This window comes from Camelus ferus, chromosome 8, assembly GCF_009834535.1.
Source record: "Camelus ferus isolate YT-003-E chromosome 8, BCGSAC_Cfer_1.0, whole genome shotgun sequence".
Classification (NCBI taxonomy): Eukaryota; Metazoa; Chordata; class Mammalia; order Artiodactyla; family Camelidae; genus Camelus; species Camelus ferus.
Window position 1 is genome coordinate 65,141,632 of NC_045703.1, and position 22,191 is coordinate 65,163,822.

The window sequence follows — 22,191 nt, forward strand, 5'->3', positions numbered from 1 at the left end:
GGAGAGGAGAATTGTCTGTATCAGGATCACCTGGGGTGTTTGCTCAAGTTTTCTTACTCCAAACCATGGCGGATGGATATTAGTTCATATAGTAATAGTAACCCTCAGAGGTCATACAGCAAGTTGTGCCTGAATGTGGTGGAGCTTGGGTTTGATCCCAACTCAGTTTTAATCTAAAGAATTTACTGTCTTCTTTAGTATTATTCACAGTAGAGATACATTTTGTTCCAGCGGTAGCCTGATATGCAAGCCTTAAGGCCACTGTTACGGAACTTTGCAGTTGTTAACCCAGGGTTTTTCAAACTTAAGTGAGCATTAGAGTTGCCTGGAAGGCTTGTTAAAACACAGATTATTGAACCCTACTCCCAGAATTTCTGACTGTTTGGTTTGGACTGTGGGTGAGTTACTCAACCCCTGTGCCTCAGTTTCTTCATCTGAAAACAGTACTTATTTAATGGAGTTGCTTTCGAGGCTACGAGCTGACTCAGTGAGTGAAACACGTGGAAGAGTGCGTGGTGAATAGCACGTGTTACCTCACTGTTAGCCGCTCCTTCCAGCAGCGTCACGGCCTCAGGAGAAAGTCCCAGTTCAGTGGGTCAGTGAAATGTTTGATTGGTGGTCCTCTCTCTGTTCTCCAGTCCTCTCAGGGTTCCTCTTTGCTGCAGGTGTAGGGGCAGCTGCAGCCTCATGTGTACTGGGAAGTTGTGTGTCAGAGTAACATTCTTGTTGATGGCAGGCTACAACTGTAGTGAGGAATCTATTATCAATATTAATGAGACTTATCAGAAAGAACATTTCATAAAGTAGCTTGGACAAGCCTCTTGTTTTTCTAGAATATTTTTTTAAAATATGGAAATAATTGTTTTTTGAATTCTTAGAAAATAAACGGTATTCTAAACCTAGCCTTTGAACTCATTGGTATATATAGTGTATTACAGGGAATATGGCTTTGATATAAACTTAGGATCTGTCTTTGGAATCAGTAGGTAAAAAACCATTTGAACTTTGGTTGTGTAATTTTCTTTTTTTAACTAATATAAAAGAGCAAGGGTAAAGGACGATGTAGAAGAAAGTATTGATATAGACTTGGAACTAAAGTGATCTCCCATGATCCTAAACAGATGCCAATCATGATACATAAAAACCCTGTTCATCAGCACTGGGAGACTCTGACCCTGAACCTTCCCGGGTTAGCTCAACCCAATATGGTTTCCAGAGTAGGAGACTTAGAAAAACTTGTTCAAGGTCGCACAGCTAGTGAGTGCTCTTGAAGTTGGAATTTGAGCCTAAATTGGTTTGACTCAAAGGTTCTTGGTCTTTGGAGAGATCTGTCGCTGGAGAAGGCATCTTGGAGTCAGTGAAATAGGAAACTGGGCCTTTAACAGGCTGGATCAAGGTAAATGTAAGATTGTAAGATTTAGGCAAGGAGGGCAGCTTGGTCAGGAGATGCGGTCCAAAGGGTCACTGAGTCAATAGTAAGGAGATTTAACCTTGGGGTTCCAGGGGAGAGTGAAACAGGCAAGATTAATTTATTTAAGATTATAGAGGGATTTTTTTTTAAAGACAGCTAAGTATTAGGATTAAGTAGTACAGCAAACATGTTAAAGATAAAATGGGAGGTTAAGAAATTGTGAACGATTAAATGATCAATGCGTAGTGGGCTTTCTTGGGAGAGTGAGGACTGAAGGCAAGGGACCAATTAAAAAGTTCTTGTAGTCCTTCGGGTGAAAGCTGGAGTCAGCATCACAGTCTTAGCCCCAATTCTGGATTCCTGAACTTGTCTTTCGTACTGTTCACTCCATTTTCAATTAAATGGAAATTTTCAAACAATAAACAGAAGGAGACAGAGGTATAATGAGCCCTGTGCAGCCATCACGCAGCCTTCAGTGATTATGTGGCCGGTCTTGTATGCAGGCTCTCTCTCCCTTCACCCCCAGCTCCCACCCTCAATATTATTTTGAAATATATCCTGGATAATGTATCATTTAATCTGTAAATATTTCAGTATATAACTCTGAATGATAAAGAGCTTTTAAAAAGAAACATAATACAGTTATCACACTTAAAATACAATTTTTTCAGGGAACTATATTCAGTGTCTTGTAATAGCTTATAATGAAAAAGAATAGGAAAAGGAATGAATATATATATATGTGTGTATATATATATATATATCTATATCTGAGTGACAGTGTTGTACACTAGAAACTAACATTCTAAATCAACTGTAATATAAAAAAATGTTAAAAATACCATGCTGAGCATACAGTAAGGGCTCAGTGAAAGGCATCAAATCAAACCACACACAGACACACACAGTTTTTTCATGCCAATTATCCAATGTTCAAATTTCCAGTAGTTTCATAAATGGAAGAAATGTTTTTGATTAATTTATATTCTGAGGTAGTTTAATCAAGATCCAAATAAAGTCCGATCCTACAATTGGTTGTTACCTTTTCATCTCTAGGGTTTTCCTCTGTCTCCATCTCTCCCTTTCTCTTTTTCTTTTTTCTATTACAACTTACTTACTGAAAAAACTGGGTCATTTGTCTAGTAGAGGTTCTCACAGTATGAGATTTGCTGATTGATTTGCTATGGTTTAATGTATTCCTCAGTCTTTTTTAACTTCCTATAAACTGATAGGTATATAAGCTTTATCAAACTCATTAGCAGGATGTTTTTTTTTTTTCTTTTGCTAGAGTATTTCATTGCTGTTTTATCCATTAGGAGGTAAAGGATGTGTTGATTTTTCTCTTTTGATGGCACCATTGATGCTCACCATAGTCTTTCCCTCCCTCTAATTTCCAGTAAATATATGTATATACACACACACACACACACACTTTTTTTTTTTTTTACTACATTCTTTTGCAGACATCTTTTTGCCTTAAGACTGCCAGTAACAAACAGCAAAATGTGTTTTGTAGCACATTGCTACCAGGCAGTATAGCTGTTAACATGATAAATATTCTTGGACATGAGCCCAAGTTTTGTTCAGTTTTATGTGTTTGTCCTCATACATTTATTTTTGAATTGCTGTATCTAATTCTAAATGTAAGCTCTTAGAAGGCGTTCAGTCATTCACCAGGCTTTTGGGTACCTGTCGGTGCTCAGTGCTGGGAACCCAAAAAGAAGTATTAGTTTAGTTCAGGAGATACACAAGCAAATAGTTAAAGAATTTATAATTCTGCATTTTAGGAGCACATCTGAGGTCGGCATGAGGTTGTTGTTTGGGGGCGTGGTGGAGTTAATTTCTAGCAGGATCTTGAGGACAGCCAGATGCTTTGCAGACATGGAAAGAAGGGCATTCACCTGGACCGAGAGAGCTGCACGTGCAGACAGGTGGCCCTCTGGGAGCCTGTGAGCAGTCAAGTGGGTGAAGCTGAGGACTTGCACTGGCCCTGGGGAAGGCCAGGGTGAAGCTGAGGTGGCAGCTGGAGGTTGTTTGACAAGCTTTTCTGTGCCAAGCCGAGGACTGTGGGCCTCCTTCTGCAGGCACACGGAGGAGGCCTTTTCCAAGCAATAGCACACCGTGGAGGTTTGTATTTTAGCAAGTCTGCTCTGGTGGTGTGGCAGGCACAAGGCTGCAGTGGAAAGGGGCTGGCAGTTGGAGGAAGAGGAAGGGGATGGACTTGGCCATGATTTTAGGTTTGGTCATGTGCAGATGTACACGGATGGTGAAAGAGATGAGTTGTGTGGGAAGGCTCTGAGGAGCCCCACGTGGATGGTGACGCCCTTGATGAGGTGGCGACCTGAGGGAGGAGGAGCAGGTAGGAGAGTCATTTCTTGACAATATGAGTGCAGGAGACTGGTTCGTAATGCAGATAAAATATATTGGACTTGAAGCAGAGAGATTTGGGAATCATCACCATCCAGGCGTCAGTGTGGAGTCCTTGGGTGAAAGAGAGGAACCCGCTGAGGAGCCTTGAGTGAATGTCATCTGAGGCGGTACGATGGGTCTCTCTATCTTGCTTTCCATCAGCCTGTGGGCTTGAAACAACTGTTTGATGATAATGAGTGGTAGGGAGAGTGGCCCTGTATTCAAATTTGTAGGGGGTTTTGAATGTTAATATTTCTTCTATTCATAATATTGTAATTGAATGTTTTGGAAAGTATCCCATATATAAAATATTTGTTATAATTTTTGAAAGAGGAATTTAGGAGAATAAGAGGAAGTGTAGGATAATACCTTAAAAAGTTAACTTAGATTAAATCCGTATTATGATAGTGCTTGAAGCTTCCTGCTGTCTGTAAAGTACAGTTGGGATTTGTCTACCATGTTGAGATACTAGCCCTGTGCTCAGACTCTAGCTGTGCGAGTTGCTTAAGGTTTTGTTTCTTCATGGTAGAAGACAAGGTGCTGGATAATAGGGACTTTCTCATGGGGTTGTTGTATAGACAGACTGCACAGTGCCTGTCACAGAGCCCCGCCTACAGTGTCAGCTGGCCTGGCAACAGTGTTTCATTAGGGCGTTCCTGAGGACGCAGGTGGGTTGACTGTATCATTCTCAAAGTAGGTTCTTTATAGATTTTTATTGTTTTCTTTTTGGAGAGGATATTTTACATTTATAAATGTACAAACTAAAAATAGGTCAGTAGCATGCAAAGTTTCTCGAGCAGAGTGACGGTTTCACTTGCGTGGGGCAGCCCTGTGTGGCCAGTGGGCGTCGTCTCTGTGGAGCTGAGCCCATCTCCCCCCACTGCCGCGTCGTACATGCAGGGACCCTTTCTGTGTCCTGTCGGTGGTTGGGGTTGATGGTAGGAGTTCACAAAGCAGGAAGAGAAAAGGAGCAAGAAATTATTCTGACCTAGATCTTGCAGGGTGTTTTGAGGCTACTGAGATCCCCATCACCTCACTCTGGATCACTGCAGTAGTAATAAGTGCCATCACCATTCTCTTTCTGGTACATCTGTACTTCATTTGATTGTTGAGAAAACATCTCTTAAATATCACGGTAATAATCACATGTTCTAGATCTAGAAGCCATAGTGGCTCCCTGTTGCTTTTTGTTTCAGATCTGAACTCCCTGCAGGTCTTTAAAGACAACCAGGTTTTGCTAACTTCTGGACTTACCCTTCCCAGCCTCTTGGTACCACAGCCATTTGTTTGTCTAAGCTGTTGTCTTTTGTTACTGTCTACCCACCCTCCCACCTCTTCCCAGTCTCAGTTTGCTGCCTTTTATACTGTGGTTAGGCATATTGTGATGCTAAGATAAACATCTTTAGTAGAGTGATGGACTGTTAGTGTAAATTGACACTTTCTTTGTTGAGAGCACTTTGCCAGCCTCCATGAAAATTTTAAATGTACCAGCCCTTTGGCAGAAATTCCACTTGTGGAGATACATGCTACAGAAATATTTCACTTGAAGATGTTTGCACAAGGATGTTCTGAGAACAACCCAGATGTCCATCAATAGGGGACTGGTAAAATAAGCCACAGGACTGACAAACAATACAATACTATGTAGCATAATAAAAAGAATAAAGTAGATATTTAGATGCAGATAAATAAGGCGATCCACAATGTATTGCTAAGGGACCAAAGAATAGACTGTGTACAAAAATATATCCTTATTGCTTTTAAAGGAAGACGGGTTTAAATTTATTTTTGTACTTGGTTATGCACTGAAAGATTGTGGAAAGATAAATAACAACCCGTTAGCAGGAACGTTTGTGGAGGGAATCATGGGAAGGAGGAGGCAATCTTTCTTTTCATTGTTTATCTCTTTGTATCTTTCAAATGCATACCACGGGAATATTTTTCCCTTTTCATTTTTGAAAGATTTCCTGGACATTTTATTCTACATTTTCTTCAGAGTCTCATGTTGCCATTAGTACTTAATTCTTTCATTATAAAAGAAAAGAAGCACTCTTGCTCCTAACCTTTCCAGTGTACCCAGGTGACAGTTTTCACACTGTAAGATGTTAAGATGGAGTGGTCCATGCAAGGTTTTCAGTATAAATGTCTAGACATTTGTTAAAAGTAACATCTACGTGAAAACTTCTGAAATAAATGTGTAAGTGCCCCTATCCTTAGCTCTTTTCACACTTCTGTTGTTTTTTGAGTCAGTCTCCCTTTATCTTTGACCCATAGCATAAAGAAGGTTAAAACCAGAATCCATCAATGGTGAAAAGTTGTGGGTGAATTGAAGAAAAATAATACTAACAAAGGACTCTGAGAGGGTTAACCACATTCCCCTTGCGTGGTTCTTCTGTGTTGCAGTATTATCACAGTGTAATCTTCTCTTCAACAGTCACAGCCGTGTGTATGTGTGGCGGAAGAACGCAATGATAGTGTGTGAACTGGTGTACAAGCTAGTGTGCGCTGGTTTAAACTTAGTAATAACAGAGATGGCAATGATGTGTTAAAAATGAAGGCTGTACTTACTGGTTTGTTTATGCTTTGTTGTTTGTTTACAACGTGTGATGCTCAACATAGTTCTTGTTTTCTGATCCTGACACTGCCCTCAAATTGTCTATTAAATTATTTATTCCTACTTACTCTTCCTGAGATGAAAATAAGTACCTACCAGAGAATGAATATAGCTCTGAAGGGGAAAAAGCACAGGTTTGTTATGAGATATAACTTTTATATCTTTATTAAAGCTGCCAAATGTAGACTTTATAGCCCCTGTGTAAGTTGTATTCAGGTGATGATTGTTTTAGGTTAAAACCTGGTTACCTTTTCTGGATGTTCTCTCAGTTAAATGAATCCTTCTGCTCAACTTAAATTGAGGCAGAGCAAGGTCCATTTTCAGTGATCCTCACTAAATTTTGTTGGTTTTATTTCCAACTGTATTTAATAATTGAAAGCCTCTTGTGGTTGGGAAAGCCTTAAAAAATGAAATGTAAAGTCATAGTAAAATTTTCTGATGGCTTTCTTAGTCTGTTAGTTCAGTGCTGCTTATTTTAGCGGGGACAGCATCTGAATTAAAATGTGTGTTTACTATAGTTGTAATGGTCTTTTTCAACTCTTTTAAAAATCAGTTCATATAACTACAAAGAGAAAACAAAAGGAAATTTAAAAGGCTAATAAGCAGAGGGCATGTGAGCCTGCCTGTTCCTGTTTCTTAACAGAAGTTTACTAAAACAAGTATCTGAGCACTGCCCGTAAACCTTGTGTGCACAGACGCGTGTTTGAGGCACAGGCAGGGATCTGCTCATTTGTTTGCCCGTTGTGAGGCTGTCCTGCACCTTTGTGGGGGTTTTTGTAACAGAGTGAAGGCCCCTGAATGGAGGCCTTGTGCCATGCTTGATTTGAAATCCTCTCTGTTAATCTAGAGGAACCTGCAGGACACGCAGCTGGAAGTCCATGTGACAAGTGTGAAAGTCTTGGATCCAGAGCAAGTGGTGTGTGTGGAGGGTAGGGTGTGAGAATGGTAATCATCTTTGGCTTTTGTCCCCTGCAGCCTAATTGTTACCCTCTGCCAGCAGCCGGACTGAAGAGTTACCCTTTTAAGTATCCTTGGATTGCCTGTGCTCAGAGACCTCACCTGTTACCAGATGAAAACCTGGACACCTCGGTGTGATTCTCTTACAGGAGTGCAGTACTGACTGGGCATTCTGCATCACTGGTAGCGGTTAGGTATCTTGATTGGTTGTGTGCGTGTAAATGTGTGTAGGTTTATGTGAAGGGAACGAGTTGCTAGGGAAGTGCTGGATTGTTGGCATGCTCTTCAGAACCTGTGTGAAGGCAGGTTGCACCAGCACTTGGCTGGTTAAGTCTAGTTGGTACAGCTTGTGTGCTTTTAGTACCAGCTATTGATCCAAAGTTTCTTGGCTTCAGAAGCTGTGTAATTTTAAGTGTATACCGTGTGAGAAAGGGGTAGGCCAGCAGGAGCTTTTTATAGGGTTTCAACTGATTAACATTAATTTTTAAAGTAATATTTTGAGGATTTAACAGAAGTAGAATTTATATATAATGTTTCTTTAATTCTAACACATATTTAAGCTGACAGAGGAAGGGAGAGAATTTTATTTTTAAGTGATATTTTCCATTCTTTTTTCCTCTCTAATCAGAAACTGGTTCTTCAACTTTCAGTGCCAATTAAGACATGCTATAATGAGCATTTAACATTCTGTCCTGCCGTCTGATTTCAGGTACAAATGGTGGTTGAATGTTTAGTAACTGAGCGTACATGAGACAGCTAGAGATCTGGTCTCCAGTAAGTTTGGTGTGGTGTAGTATTTGGTTTATATAACATGATTTCATCCTCATACCAAAACCATGCAGAATACCTCCAGGAAAAAGGTTCAGTTGGGTGCCAGAAAGGCTATGTTAACAATAAGTTTCTTGCACCTCAGCAGGTTTTTGGGGTGTGTTTTGTTCCCCACTACTATTTTATTCTTTATTGTGGTTCTCTGGAAAGTATGCCACAGCAACATGTGGAATTCTATACATGAGTGTTTATTGGTTTTGTAGAAACTTCAGAATACTGTGAGCTTAATAACTATGTTGTTTTTGTGGGTTACTGAGAGGGCATATTAAAAGTCAGTTGATAGTAAATTTTTCATTGATTGTTTTAATATTTTCAAGGTAATATTAAAGGAAGTTCAGCCAAAGTCAGAATTGAATAATACCATGAGCTTTTGGTTTCCTCTGGTTTGAGTTTGAGTATAACTGGCTTTCTTCTCCATCTTTTACTGACTGTCACCTTCCTGCAAAACTCAAATACGGACTTTAGTTTGTATGGTTGCATAATAAATTTAGTTGTTAATTATATGTATTTTTGCTTTTGAAGATTCAGTACTTTTTATATTTTGTTTTTGCTTTTGATAAAGTGTTACAGAAATGATAGCGATAACATATTTATATGTCTGATTAAATGTAACATGAGTTGATAGTTTGTGATAAGCCTTTGGTACATTTTCTTTGCCAGAGAAGCTTATAACCCACTGAGAAATTTATGAAGTGCTTTATGTTTGTGTTTGTCTAGGACATGTCTCAGGAAGGCTATGGAACTAGGTCTCAACCTCCTCTGGCTCCCGGAAAACCTAACCATGAAGACTTGAACTTAATACAACAAGAAAGACCATCAAGTTTACCAGTAAGACTATTAATGTGCTGATTTAGAGGTGTAATTAGTTACAGATTTCTAAAAAGAGCGCTTGTTTTTTGTTTTTTCTACTTTATGTTAAGACGTGGGGGAGAAGTTTCTGGATTTCAGATACATTTGTGGTTTATTAATTTTTTTAGAGTTTCCATCTTGAAGGAATGTGTAGTCTTGAATAAGTTTGTTTTATTTGTAGGTATCTCTGAGTCTGGTGATTGTATGTATCTCTAGTCCAGTTGGAAGCTTTTATTTGGCTGATAGGTTTTGTGGCAGAAAGACGTTTCTGATGTACAGTTGTGCTTTGCATAGCCTGTTGCTTTCTGGTGGTGATTCAGAACAGAGATAACTATATAAGAGTTAAATGTAAAGAAATTCCCATTTGTTAAAGGATATAAATGATAAGATAAAGCATCCAGTGGTAGTTTGAATATCTTCTGGGATTTTATGTAATGAGAAATCACCCAATCTTTTTTCACCCAGAAGAAAGTATTTTAGTTTAAAATTGGAAAAAGCAGCTGCTAAGTATTTACTCCAGCAAGTCAGTGTGTTGGGTTTATATTCACTGGAGTAGTAGCTGTGTTACAGTATTATAGGGCACATGTTAATGCTCTTAAATAATTCATCTGTGCTTAATTTTCTTTCTTTTTTATCATGGGCAACCTCATTTAAATGAGGTTTTCCTTATGAATTAAAAGACTACTTCTGTGCAAACAAATTTTTATATTTATTTTCTTGTTAAAATATTTTGATTTGAAGAATTATCATTACTGCTTAATCTCTATTAAGAAGTTTTATTTAAGATGGAAGTTCAGGCTAGCCATAATTTTAATTTGAATTTGAAATATGTTCACATTAAGTAAGATTTATGATATTACTTTTAAACATTTAAGAACCGGCATTTGTAAAGAATGTTATACATTTGGTGTGCATACAATACCCATTTTTAAGTTAAATGTAGCCTTAGAGGAGAAGGTAAGTGATGGCTACAGAGTGTATAGTATCTTTGAATCTGATGCACATGTGTTTGAAATCCTAATTTTTAATAGCTTTTATTTCTGTCTTCGGAGGTGGGTGAAATTTATTGTGGTCACTTTTTGGTCATATTGGAATATTTATTCTTTAGTTATTTGGTTTTTGAAGGAGTGGAAAAGGTGATGGATTCTATATTATGTTGCAAGCTTTTTTCTTTAGCAGATAGACAATTCACAGCTTGGTGAACATTGTGTGTGTATGTGTGTGTGTGTGTATGCAATTGTTTGTGAATGCTGTTGATAAATGCAACATTTGCTGAATATTTGGAAATTGGCTTGTGGTTTTAAGGATTTAAATTGACTCAAGAGAAGCAAGTGGACAGTGAATTCCACTTCTTTCCCAAGATTTTCAGTGTTTCTAGAGGAGCTAGAAACTTTGTCATTATCTGGTGATGTGAACAGTTGAACAGGTTGGAGAATTTGTTATAAATTGATACCAATTTTCTACGTAGCTCTAATGGTTGGCACTGTACTACTTTCTTCTATCTCTTTGAACTTGGTGTCACTCAGTGAGCTGTGCTGCTTTTCATGGCTCTGCTCTGGGATGGATGGTTGACGTTAAGCTAACGCTAGAAGGGAGTGAAGTGTGGTCGTACTGCTTTGGGATGGTGCTTTTCAAGTTGAAAGGGGGCTCTTATATTCATTAATAGTTTGTCTTTCCAATTTGTTCTATTTGTATACATTTAGTGGCTTACTTTCTTCCTGAATGTTTGTCTTGCCTCCTTCCCAAGAGGATTTAAGGTTGCTCATAATATAAATTTTCTGAGGAAGCTGTTAAAAAAAGAAATGCCCTAATTGGTATTTTCTTTCTGTTTTTGTAACTCACAGATAAATAGGATGCTGATTGACTAAGTAACATTTCAATAGTCTTTTTTCAGAGAGGAAAGTTTCTAGGTTTTTATGGTATTCATCAGTTACTGAATAAATCACAAATCATAGGTCTGTTGGTGTTCCTACCTAAACGCCCCGGTCCCAATCTGTTAAGATGAAAATTGACTTTATTTAAATGAATTTTAGTGCTCCACTTTTCTTTCACCAGGCTTTGTTTGTATAGAAAATTTTTCTGTATGGGGTTTATAAATACATTTTTATTTATGTAGACACTGCATCAGTGTTTTGTACACAACTAAGGTAATTATACAGTTTTGGGAGAGATTTGTTGGTATTCTGTATGGCTCGAATATCATATATTTTAACTGTTATTAAATATTTGATTTATTTTATCTTACTTGAGATTGGAACAGCACAAGCTTTATTCAATGGCCAAAGAATGGAGAAGTCGGAACCTAGTTTGCAAATCAAGTTCTCCTCTGATTAAGTATTTTATTCTCTAACTTGGCTAAATTGATATTATAAGTACTGTGAAACTGTTATTTGTTATCACATCTGAGTTTATTATTGGGTCTTTTGTAGATTTATGCTGTGTTTTTCCTTTCAAGTGTCAGTGATATAAATTTTGTCTTTTTACTCAGGGTTAAAGGCAATCCATCATATTTGTAATCTCTAGTTTTGTAATTTTGAACTAAGGAAATTCTAAGTCTTATCTATACATTTTTTAAAAATGTAGTAAAACTGATTCTTATAATCAAGTCTTTATCCATTATATATGTGACTATAAAAAGGAAGCTTCTTAAGTAGTTGTTTAATTTTTTGCTTGAATTGAGCTAGATTGATAGGTTTTATAATATTTTTCTGCACGTGTGATATTTTCTTTAGCATATTTTTGTTACACAGTTAACTTTACAAGAAATTAAGTATTTCCTTATGCTAGATCTAGAATTTGATCCCTCAGTTAAGTTGTCCTCTTACTATTGTTTAAATTGGTATTTGTCTGTATTTGCATGTCATTAAATTCTTGGTGATCTTCAGTAACTAATGCAGTTATGTTTTCCAGCTGACTGAGCTCTTCAGCTCATGCACATAAAGCAAATGACTAATAAATTAATATTTGCCTTCTTGTTGTCTTGGGGCCATGACCATTTTACTTAGTGCACACAGACCTAAGCTCAGAACAGATCTTCCTTTATTTATAATGCCCGCTGATTCTGTACCTCTTAATCACATAGCCTTCTCCCTCTTGAGGGACATAGCTTACATACCCTTGGTATTACCATTGCTAACAAATCTTAGCATATAGCATGTGATGTAAAAATTAGCTTGAGGAACTCTATCTCTTTGGAATATTATCACTTAAAATTCAAGCACATATTATAGTTTTCTTCTGTCTCTAATATTGATGTGAAATGAAGCCATCATTAAGCAAAATACACAGTGGAAAATGTAAAAAACTGCTATAGCTTATCAGTTCCTTTATTTTATAAACATTGAGTATATCTCAATTTACATTCTAAGATAACCACCAAAATATGATTTAATATACTTTTTATTGAGTCTTTTGTTATTTTTTCATTTCTTATGGCATTTACTAGTCATCCTTTTATTGCAGTTACTTTTATAATTGTCTTGTGCCCCCCTCTCCCCATTAGACCAGGATATGTTCAGAGAATCTATTATGTTGTTCAGTAAGTATTTTCCTAATAGAATTTATGCAAGAACTTTTAAATACATTCTTCCCCCAGTTTCAGAATTTTCTTTTAATTGCTTACAGGATCTTTTCCAAAGTATTAAATTGACATCAGGAGAGCTTGTGTTCTCCATATGCTGTTGATACTAAAGGATTATATGAGTGTGATGTCTGTATTAGGCGGGTTGTTTTAGTCTTAAAACCATTTTCTTTTATTATAAAATGGAATTTGAATTTTACCTTGGTAACCTTAAGCTTCAAGAGAAGAAGTGGGTACTTCTTTATAGTTAAGCTAAAAGTAGTGTGAAAACATTATTTTTTTAGTAATGTATATTTTAAGTTGTTACAATAAATTGACAGTGATCATAATTTCAGTAAGTACAATACAGATAGATATGTTGTTAATAAAATATGAACATGTATAGAAAGTAGACAAAAAAGGTTTGATTTTTTTTTTTAAATCTTCCTTGTTCTAAGCAAATAGTGCTTTCTCCTCCAGGGATCTGAAGAATTGCTAATATTTCTCAATTTAGAAATAACTAATTTGTTTTATTCTTCAGAGAGACCTGCCACCAGTTTATGGTTCAGATAGCAGGTCCGTTATTCTGTGTACCTAAGATACAGAATATGATCAGTCATATTCTACTGTCCTTTGAGAAAGCCCATCAGGTCATTAAAAACCTCTTCCTTAAATAGGAAGTATTTAAAGAAGTAGACATGAAAAGGGTTTGATCTTTCCAAGTTTAATTTGAAAAACCCTAAATGTCACATGGAATAGTGCTTATGGCACTTTTGTTTAGTTTGCAATTTAGAAGGAAGTACTGAGGTTTAGATAAAACATATAGTTTATTTTTATTAATTACTTTTAATTTTTAAATTGTTTTGCCTTTGGTGAAAGGAAGGAGGTAGTAAATGCTGGTTGTTCTTTGAAAGAGAGAGTGTTAAACAGGATATTGGAAGCCTCAAAGAGAATGGTTTGAAAACTTATTATAGTATCACCAAGAATATTCTTTGGGTGTTAGGTTTTCAACAGAGCATACAGTGATCTGCCTTTACTGAAAAAGAATACTTTGTGTGTGTGTTTACTTTTTAGTCTTTAATGACACTTCTGTTGGGTGGTGGTAGATGGTCATGTACTTGGAGGCATGTATGAAAATTGATGACATGTTAATAGGGACATTTTAAGTGTGTAGATTTGATAACATGGTTCCTGTGAATGATTGGAAACTACTGAAAATGGCTAGGTGAAGTGTTTTTAAACTGGATTTTCATTTTAACAAGTCCTCAACCCATCTAGAAATACAGATTGGTAATAGGATCTTAACTGGGTAGTTGGCAGGTTTTTGCAAAAGTTAAAATTTACCAGGTAAGAAATAGGTATATGGCTGCTGAACGAACTCTTTCCAAACTTTTTATTTGTATCTTGAGCTTGATTTAAATGGTTGTCATTGAAAGGTTAAGAGTGTATTTGTCTTCTGTTGATTGATTGCCCTCAAATCATCCCGAACATTTAAAAAATTCTAAGTTAATAAAAGAGAAACTTAATCTATTGTCACCTTATCTCAGTGTTCAAGCATTGATAATTCCCGTGTGCAACTGAAGACATCAGCTGTTTGTTATCAGAGCTGCCTAAATGTTATTAGACCATGATGAGTCGTGAAGTTATGAAGTCATAAAAAGTGGGCCCCTGTGAAGGGAGCAGGAGGTTCTCTGGGATGCGCCTTGTCGGGGAGAGAGACTCCCTGTACGTCTCCTTGTACATTTGGCATAGTTTTGAAACTGAAGGTACAGACACATATTGAAATTTTGGAGAAGTGTTAAATGGAACATGCAACATTCATTATTGTTTCTTACCTAGGATTTACCGTATTCTCAAATGTAATTTCACTCACTGGTCTGTTTTGTGTGGAAATGTCAGTACTTTTAGGATTAAGACTGAGAGAAGCATGTAAAGACCTTACTTGAAAGTCCTAATTTAGGAAAAGTGATTCTTACAAATGTTTATTTTCCAACATAGATTATTTCTTTAAGATGTGATACTCTGTAATTTTATACCTCCAGAGTATTTTTGTGATATTGGTAGTCATTCTGAGAATAGACGAAATAACTGAACTTGGGCGAGTTGGAAAGGTGTTTCTCCCTCTTTCAAAACAATCTTCCACTTAAATATTTGTTCTGTAAATGAATATTCAATAAAACCTCACCAGTTTGGATTTCTTCCAGGTTAAAGCAGGCTAAATATATGGAAAGTTTGAATAAATTAATATTTAAAAAGAACTTTAGTTTGCTTTTAAATAACTTGAATGTTTGTGTGCAAAGTGTTTCTAAATTGAGATCTTTCAATCCTTTTGAAATAAATGGATAATTCTAAATTCATTATAGCTAAGATATTTGCTTAGTGGCAATGTGTTATTTTTAAACATTTATTTAATTTTTAAAAACACATTTTAGCTAAGCACACCCCTGCAAGCTTTTTTCACAAAATATTCTGGAGCTTTCCATTTAAAATATAGGGGAAATGAATTTTAACCCATTTTATGGGACTGTCAATTCCAAAAAAAAAATTAATGAAGGAGTACTATAAAAAATAGACACTAGACAAAATTGGAGATGAAGAGAGGCTGAAACATAACTGATTTGCAGGATATTGGTTTTGATAATAGAAGGATAACTATGATCTATAGTTGATAAATGAGGCTCATTAAGTAAGGGATGATAAATGCAGATATTCCTGGCTAATGGAAAAGTCAGCATACAAATTTTGCTGTAACAAATGGGGGCCTGGAAGGTTTTGACCAGCATTCAGCTCTTCAGATGACCCATGTGAGGCCAAGGGGCTTTCTCTGTGGCCCCACAGCCTGGGGTGCACGCAACTGTCAGGCCTGTCTGCAAATATCTGCAGAACCTTATCTGGACATAAGCCTCTCTTACCAGACGGACGTCTCCAAGAGCCAGGGGGAGAGCAGCAGTGCTGGGCTTTCTTCATGAGCCACAAAAAGCAGTGTGTGTGAGGGATTCTCACATGTGGGCACGCGGGCACGGATGGAAGTGTTTGTCAGCAGCGTAGCTCCCTAGAGTTTTAATTTTAATTTTTTATGATAGAATGGTAAAGCAGCGGCTGTTCAGAGGTACCTTTTCTTAGTCCGACCTGCTGTTTCTGTTTTTATGAATGGCAGTTCTTGGCGTATTGAGCCAGAAAGCCTCCTTCCTCTTTCGTAGTGCTCCTCCTATTCTCTGGTATGTCCAGGGGTCGCAGGCTTCCTCCAGATTATTCAGGCATGGCCATTGTAAGGCGCTCAGTGCCTTTTACTTTATAGTATCCAAGTTAGGGAAATAAATTTTAATTACAGATTTCCACTTTGTAGGTAACTGAAGGCACACATCTGTTTTATATAACAAGAGATATATAACCAGCAGGAACTCATAGTAGCATTTGTGGTCTTGTTAATTGCTTTTATTTTTCTTCTGAACTGAAAGTAACTATTTTTAATATTAACTCTAAGTATAGGATAGGAAATAAATATATGTAGAGAAGGTTCTTACCTGAGAGCCAAATTTTCTATTCTTCCTTCACAATGTAAGATGTTAGAGGTGTCTCTCTCTTTCTCATCTTTTTTCTTTACCTTTGCCAAATTGTTGTAAAATAACTGAATGGTCTTGTTTTCCTTTGTTTGGGTCAAGAAATTTTAGCTGAAAATTGTTACTGTGTGAAAGAAGATTATTGACTCAACAAGCCTTCAATTTTCCGTGAATAACACTCCCACCCCCTAGCTTCAGGAACATGCCGTGCATGCATTCTATTTTAAAATACAGACTGTAATTTAAAACAGGCAGTTTGATGCCCCACTGAACTTTGTTTAAGCCTGGAATAAAAGAGGGGGAAAAAAGCTTTAAGTCACAAAAAAGTGACTAAGCTTTCTCAACCACTTTTCTTCATAATGCATTCTATTTCAAAAAAAAAAGTTTCTAGGTACTATTGTTGGCTCTTTCCACAGAACCTGCATCTTATCCAATGTTAGGTTGTGATGTGTGTGTCTCTTCCCTTTATTTCATTAGCAGGCTGTCACTGACTTTTTAAAGTGTTCCGAGTAGTGTTCATTTGCAGTGGAATCTGTGTGCTGTGTGCATCTGTGCACATTGCCCACATTCAGTGTGTGTGAGAACATTAATTCTAAATTAAACACATGGTTTTTAGTATTTACTTATTGATAGCTAATTTCCTAGAGTTCTCTTGATTTAAATAGTACCTGATTATTAGACTGGACTGATATAAATATTTAACTGTATTTTCTTGTTAGGTCATTATAAAAATGATTAGCTGGAATCAGTTTATATCATGCCTTCTTTTTCTCTCCTCAGAAAAGAGAAAGTGAAGAGCTTATAATGACTTGTATGGAAGGAATGATGACTTTGTTTTGATAAAGTAATATATTTTGACCTGGAGACCTGTTCTAATGATGATGTTGAATGGATCACAAGGCGAAATCTCCAGCCAAGGTTCTGGTCTTGAGCAATTCATGTCAGTTCTCAGGATCTGCCTGTCCTTGTCTGAAAAAATGAACGTTAGAAGATGTCAAGTGAGAGAAGTGCAGTCATCTTGAAATCTTCAGTGATGGCTCCTGTACGCCCCTGGTGGGCCCCTACCCATTCTTAGGAGCCATTTGCTTTTGAACATATTTAAGAATTTGGGGTTGCCTAATTGAGTGCATAGCCTTATCTGTAGGTCATGGGGGAGCCATGGGCCTTGTGGTCTCTGTCTCTAACATCTCAGAGACTGCAGAGGTCTCCCTCCCCTCCCCATGTGATCAGTTTGGGAATCTGATGTGTTTGAGTCTAGGGAGGTCTAGGGAGCAGAAAAGTTCATGTGAGAAATTGAGAAGTATGTATTCCAGGTGTCTTTATGACCAATAAAGTGGGCGGTAGAAAAGGCAAATAAGGAGGCTGCAAGACAATGAAGTCTTGCCTTTGTGATGCAAAGTTTGTATGCCTTTTCCTGCTGGACGAGTGGGAGTCCAGTGGAGACAGTTCTCTGAACCAGGATGATCAAGCAGCAGTGGGTTTTAATTTCATGCTGGTGGAAGGAAGGTCCCGATGGTCTATACCTGAGGTCTCTATTTACTTCTGGCACTCCTGGTTTACACTTGTATACTATAAAGTAATTGAGTAATAACTCTGCTTTTTAAACTGAGATTTACCACTAGTGGAAATATTAGCAAGCCAGGAACATGAAAATCTTTTTTTTTAACTTTTTTTTTTATTGAGTTATAGTCAGTTTACAATGTTGTGAAAACCACTTCTTTTTAATGAACCCAAACCAGTTCGTGGATAATGCCCCTTGCATCACTGCGTTTTGTTTGTGTGCGTTTTTTGTTTTAAGTCCTTGGCCTCACTGGCTTGATTTGGGTGGAGTGCCGTGTTACTCTACCCAAAAGGCTTACTTTTACTCCTCTTTCTGTCAAAGCACGAAATTGTGTGCATTAAGGGGGGTGGTCATAGACTATACCAACCCACAGTTAAATGTTTTCTCTCAAAGTAGGCCAGAATGAGTGAACCTGGTGACCACTGAGTGACAGGACAGTACAGCAGTATCCTGTCCCTGTCTGAAACCTGCCCTGATACTGATTCTCTTTCTTTGCTTTCAGAATTTTCTGATGTGAGTAGTGATCTTCATTAGTCTTTATTTTTGCAACGGATTTGGGTGGTTGAGTGCAGGCAGCCACTTAACGCCTTCTGATGACACTAAAAATACGTGGTTGGGCTTTTGTAAGTATCTGTATCTGGATAAAATTTGGCTTCAAAATAATAATCTATATACTATATATATAATAATTTATTGGATACCACTTAAAAATGTCTAGTTTTATATAAATGAAAATTTCAGTTAGTTGACACAGGAAACTACTAGTAAAAGAAGAAGTATGCCCAGAGTAAGATTCTTAGTGAATATCTTAGTGAATAAAGTTTAATATGAACTTTAAAAACAGGACTTCCTGACGTCTGTTTTGCCTGCTGGAAGCCACATGCCTCCCTATTCTTCTGTTTTTGAATGTCTGGGACTTAGGTTACCGCGACAAGTGAGTTGCTCCATGCCTTTTATTTATGAAAAGCCTTCATTTTCAAAATGCCTTTATTACCACTGAAGGGAGGGAGACTACTTTAGACCTATTGTGTTATGTCACTAATGAGATTGAGTCAGATAATTAAAGAAGTGATAGCAGTGAGAACACAGAGGGAGAAAGTTGTTGAAATAAAAGGAGGAATGAATGGTTGATGCTTTCAAGGTCTTTAAGCTGAGTGACCTGGAAGTGTGGTTGTGTTGCTGACAAACACAAGGAAATGGTGATGGGGAGTTGGTTTAGGGAGAAAAGAATAGCCAGAGATTTTATGAGATTAAAAAGCAACTCCTGAGTAACTGTGCTGGAATTCTAAAAGTTCTAAAGGAAAGCAATTCATATTTGTTACCAAAACCTTATTTTTTGTATAGTTCTTTATGTAAGAGTTAAACCATTGTCATAGATAGAAATTGATATTCAAAGAAGGATAGCATTGGCCATAGCTTTACATTTTATTTAAGTTCTTGGAGGTGATTTGAAGACTATCATAGCAGAGTTTGTATAAACAACTTGGAATAAGATGAGAGTGCAGTCTCAAGAAATAGATGAAAAAAATATATAAATGCCAACCGAACTGTATATGTGTGTGTGTGTGTATATATATATATATATATATATATATATATATATATATATATATATATGTATGTATATACAGTTCGGTTAGCATTCATGGCTGGTCTCATTTTTCGTTGCTTTTAGGATAGTGCAGTAAGTTTATACCCTAATATGTTGCTTTCCTTGGCTCGGGGTAAGTTACTTTATATTGCCTTGTTTGGTTTACTTTTGAATGATTTAGACTTTGTTCTTTTTGTACCAATTTATTTTGGAGGAACATTCCTTAGCTATCTCAATATAATTTCTTCTTTTCTGAAGCTTATTTTGAGTATATGGGTTTGTGAGCCTAGTATACAAATTTATGTCTTGTTTGTTTGTTTTCATTTTTTGAGGGTGACTGGGAGGGGGCAGGAAACCTGTTTTTAACATGCTATTTTTGAAATATGTTCTCTTTTATTTTAGAAATGATTTACCCCTTTGATAACCATGTATTTCTGTGATACATTTGAATCTCAGCAAAGGAAATGGGACCTTAGGGAGATTACCATGAACTCTGAAGGGATTCTCTCTCTCTCTCTCTCTTTCTCTCTCTCCCTCTCTTTTTTTCTAATCAAGCCCGTATCCACTTTTTTCTTTGGTTTTTAAAGTGCTGTCATTTCACTTCCTACGTAAAGAGCAGAGGTTTAATATTAATGAGGTTTTAAAATTAAATGTGTGTGTTTTTACATATTTAATTTGATTCCAATTTTTAAAAAGTATCTCCCAGATGTGAAAATAGACACACACGAATGGCGGGAAACGTGACTCAGTGCAGCAGCCGGGGCGTCACAGCGAGCCTGAGCTGGTACCATTGCCGCAGTGGCCCGCGCGACTGCGCCTGCATGTGCCTCCGTGTCCTTGTAAACTTTGGTTGTTGAACCTAAGTCCTTTTTTAAAAAAATAAAACCAGTGTTTCCCCAATTTTGATTAAGTCATGAGTGTCCTTGAATAAGTATGAATGTGCTCAAATTTCTCCAAGTGTTTTTGCTTTTTGTAGTTACTGCATTTAAGCTTTTCCTTGGCTGTCATGTCTACATGTTGATATCCTTGATTAAGGCACAAGATTTGACTCTACACAGAAAAATTCAATTACATTTAACAATCATTTATTGATTTCCTCCTGTGTTTAAAATTTTATACTAGATATAACGAAAGAAAAATAAAAATTAATTATTTTACTAGCTTATTATTGTTTGTTCTTTCCTATAATATATTCGGCAATAAGAAATCAATGAAAAAACACACCTATATTTGGGATACTTGTTATTTAAAGTACTTTAACATATTATCTCATTTTTACCTTTAGAGAACCATCTACAGAATCTGCAGAATTCATACTTCCGGCGTGTGTAATTTCAAAGAAATGACTTGCCATTTTGTAGAAGTCTTGAATATTTAAAAGCAATGATAGCTATATCAAAATTATATTCACCTGTTATATAATAAAGTGGCATTTAATAACGTATCATCGGTGCTTGTGTTCTTAGGAGAACCCTGCCTCTCAGCACTTCTGTGAACACTTGGCTTGGTGGAGTAAGAATGATGATGCTGGTTTTCTTGAGTCACTTCATGAAGGATTTTATTATTTTTACACTTTTTTTCCCCCAACTTAATTTGTACTTTCTATTTTCTTAGGGGTGAAAACAAGATATTAAAGGTCTAGCCATCTTTGATAAGACTTGTCCCTTTTTGGGGTATCAGATTTTGAAAAGTGTACCTAACTACGCATGTTACGGATAACACAGCACGTTCCCGTGTGCCGTCAACTCAGCGTCACTCCTGGGTCCTTCCCTTTACCCCTTTACATCACTGCAGAGAAAACATACGTAAAACCTTCTAGTGTGGTACTTGCCACATACGTATGTGCTCAGTAAATGTTAATTTCTTACCTATTTGCCCTCCTTCTCTTTTGGAATTGCGTTTGGCTGCCAGGGCCTGTTAATATCACTAGTCTACCAAACTTCCCTGAGATTCAGCATTCCTGTCCTATGGAGGTGGAGGACGGGGACAGAGGCATTGTAGAGGCACAGAGATCATGAGAGCTGACTCTCGGCTAAAACTTTGTTTCACTGACTCCTCTCCTGTTACTTGAACCTCAGTACTGTTGACCTCTTTGGATAGAGAGATTGGTGTGAATGGCACTGGGATTCTTCTGCATTCATTTTGATTGTGTATTCTTTGTTTTTATTTACTACATAGCAGAAGAATGCCAATATGAGAAAACTACATTAACATACATTGTAATTTAAAATAATTTTCCCAATATTGTGCTGTCATTTTTAGTTTTAAGTGCCGCAGACTAAATTATTGGAGGAAGGGGAGGGTGGGAATGAAGAGGCAAAATCCTCTATGGTTCGTTTCTTGACTACTTATCAAAAATTACAGCTATATAGTTTAGGCATTTGAAATCTACTGATAATTCAAAAATGTAATATTGGTCACTGGTTTTATACGAATCTGCACTCCCAACAATATACCTAACTAAATGGCTGCAGTTTACTTTGGAGTTTATTTTTCCCTTGCTCTTTCCAACTTGTGGTATGAACAGTGAGTAATAAAATCACCTAAAAGAAGAGAGAGTGTAAATAAAAAGAAGGCATAAACAAAGGCATGGCTAGAAATCTACATTGCTTACAATAAAGTCTGCTTTAGAAAAACTCTTTAGATTTTACAAAGGGTTTTCAGATTTCTGAGACAGATAAGTGTATGAACCGTAGTGGTTGTCCAGGAAAAGCCAGGTGGACTGTGACACATCTTTAGTGGGAGACTGCAGGTGGTGAATCAGGTAAAATAAGATATCCTTTTAAATCAAATAACGTAAACACTCTATCCATCTATCCATCTGTGTGTCTGTGTGTCTATTTGTGATATAG

The 22,191-nt window shown here is 36.9% G+C and overlaps 1 protein-coding gene and 1 long non-coding RNA gene across 9 annotated transcripts in view; both read left to right on the forward strand.

The window, feature by feature from the left end:
- ARID1B (AT-rich interaction domain 1B) overlaps positions 1-22,191 on the forward strand; it is a 380,200-nt gene that overhangs the window by 126,356 nt on the left and 231,653 nt on the right. For 7 of the 8 annotated variants that reach the window (XM_032485245.1, XM_032485243.1, XM_032485242.1 and 4 more), the window contains exon 4: positions 8,937-9,047. The exons of the other annotated variant lie outside the window; for it this stretch is intronic. In XM_032485245.1, the coding sequence (XP_032341136.1) occupies positions 8,937-9,047 (111 nt within the window). The remainder of the gene's footprint in view (positions 1-8,936; positions 9,048-22,191) is intronic. 8 annotated transcript variants of the gene reach the window in all.
- Positions 13,002-19,317, forward strand: LOC116665452. Its single transcript, XR_004322085.1, has 3 exons — positions 13,002-17,105; positions 18,251-18,261; positions 18,593-19,317. It is a non-coding gene; the product is annotated as an uncharacterized LOC116665452 (long non-coding RNA).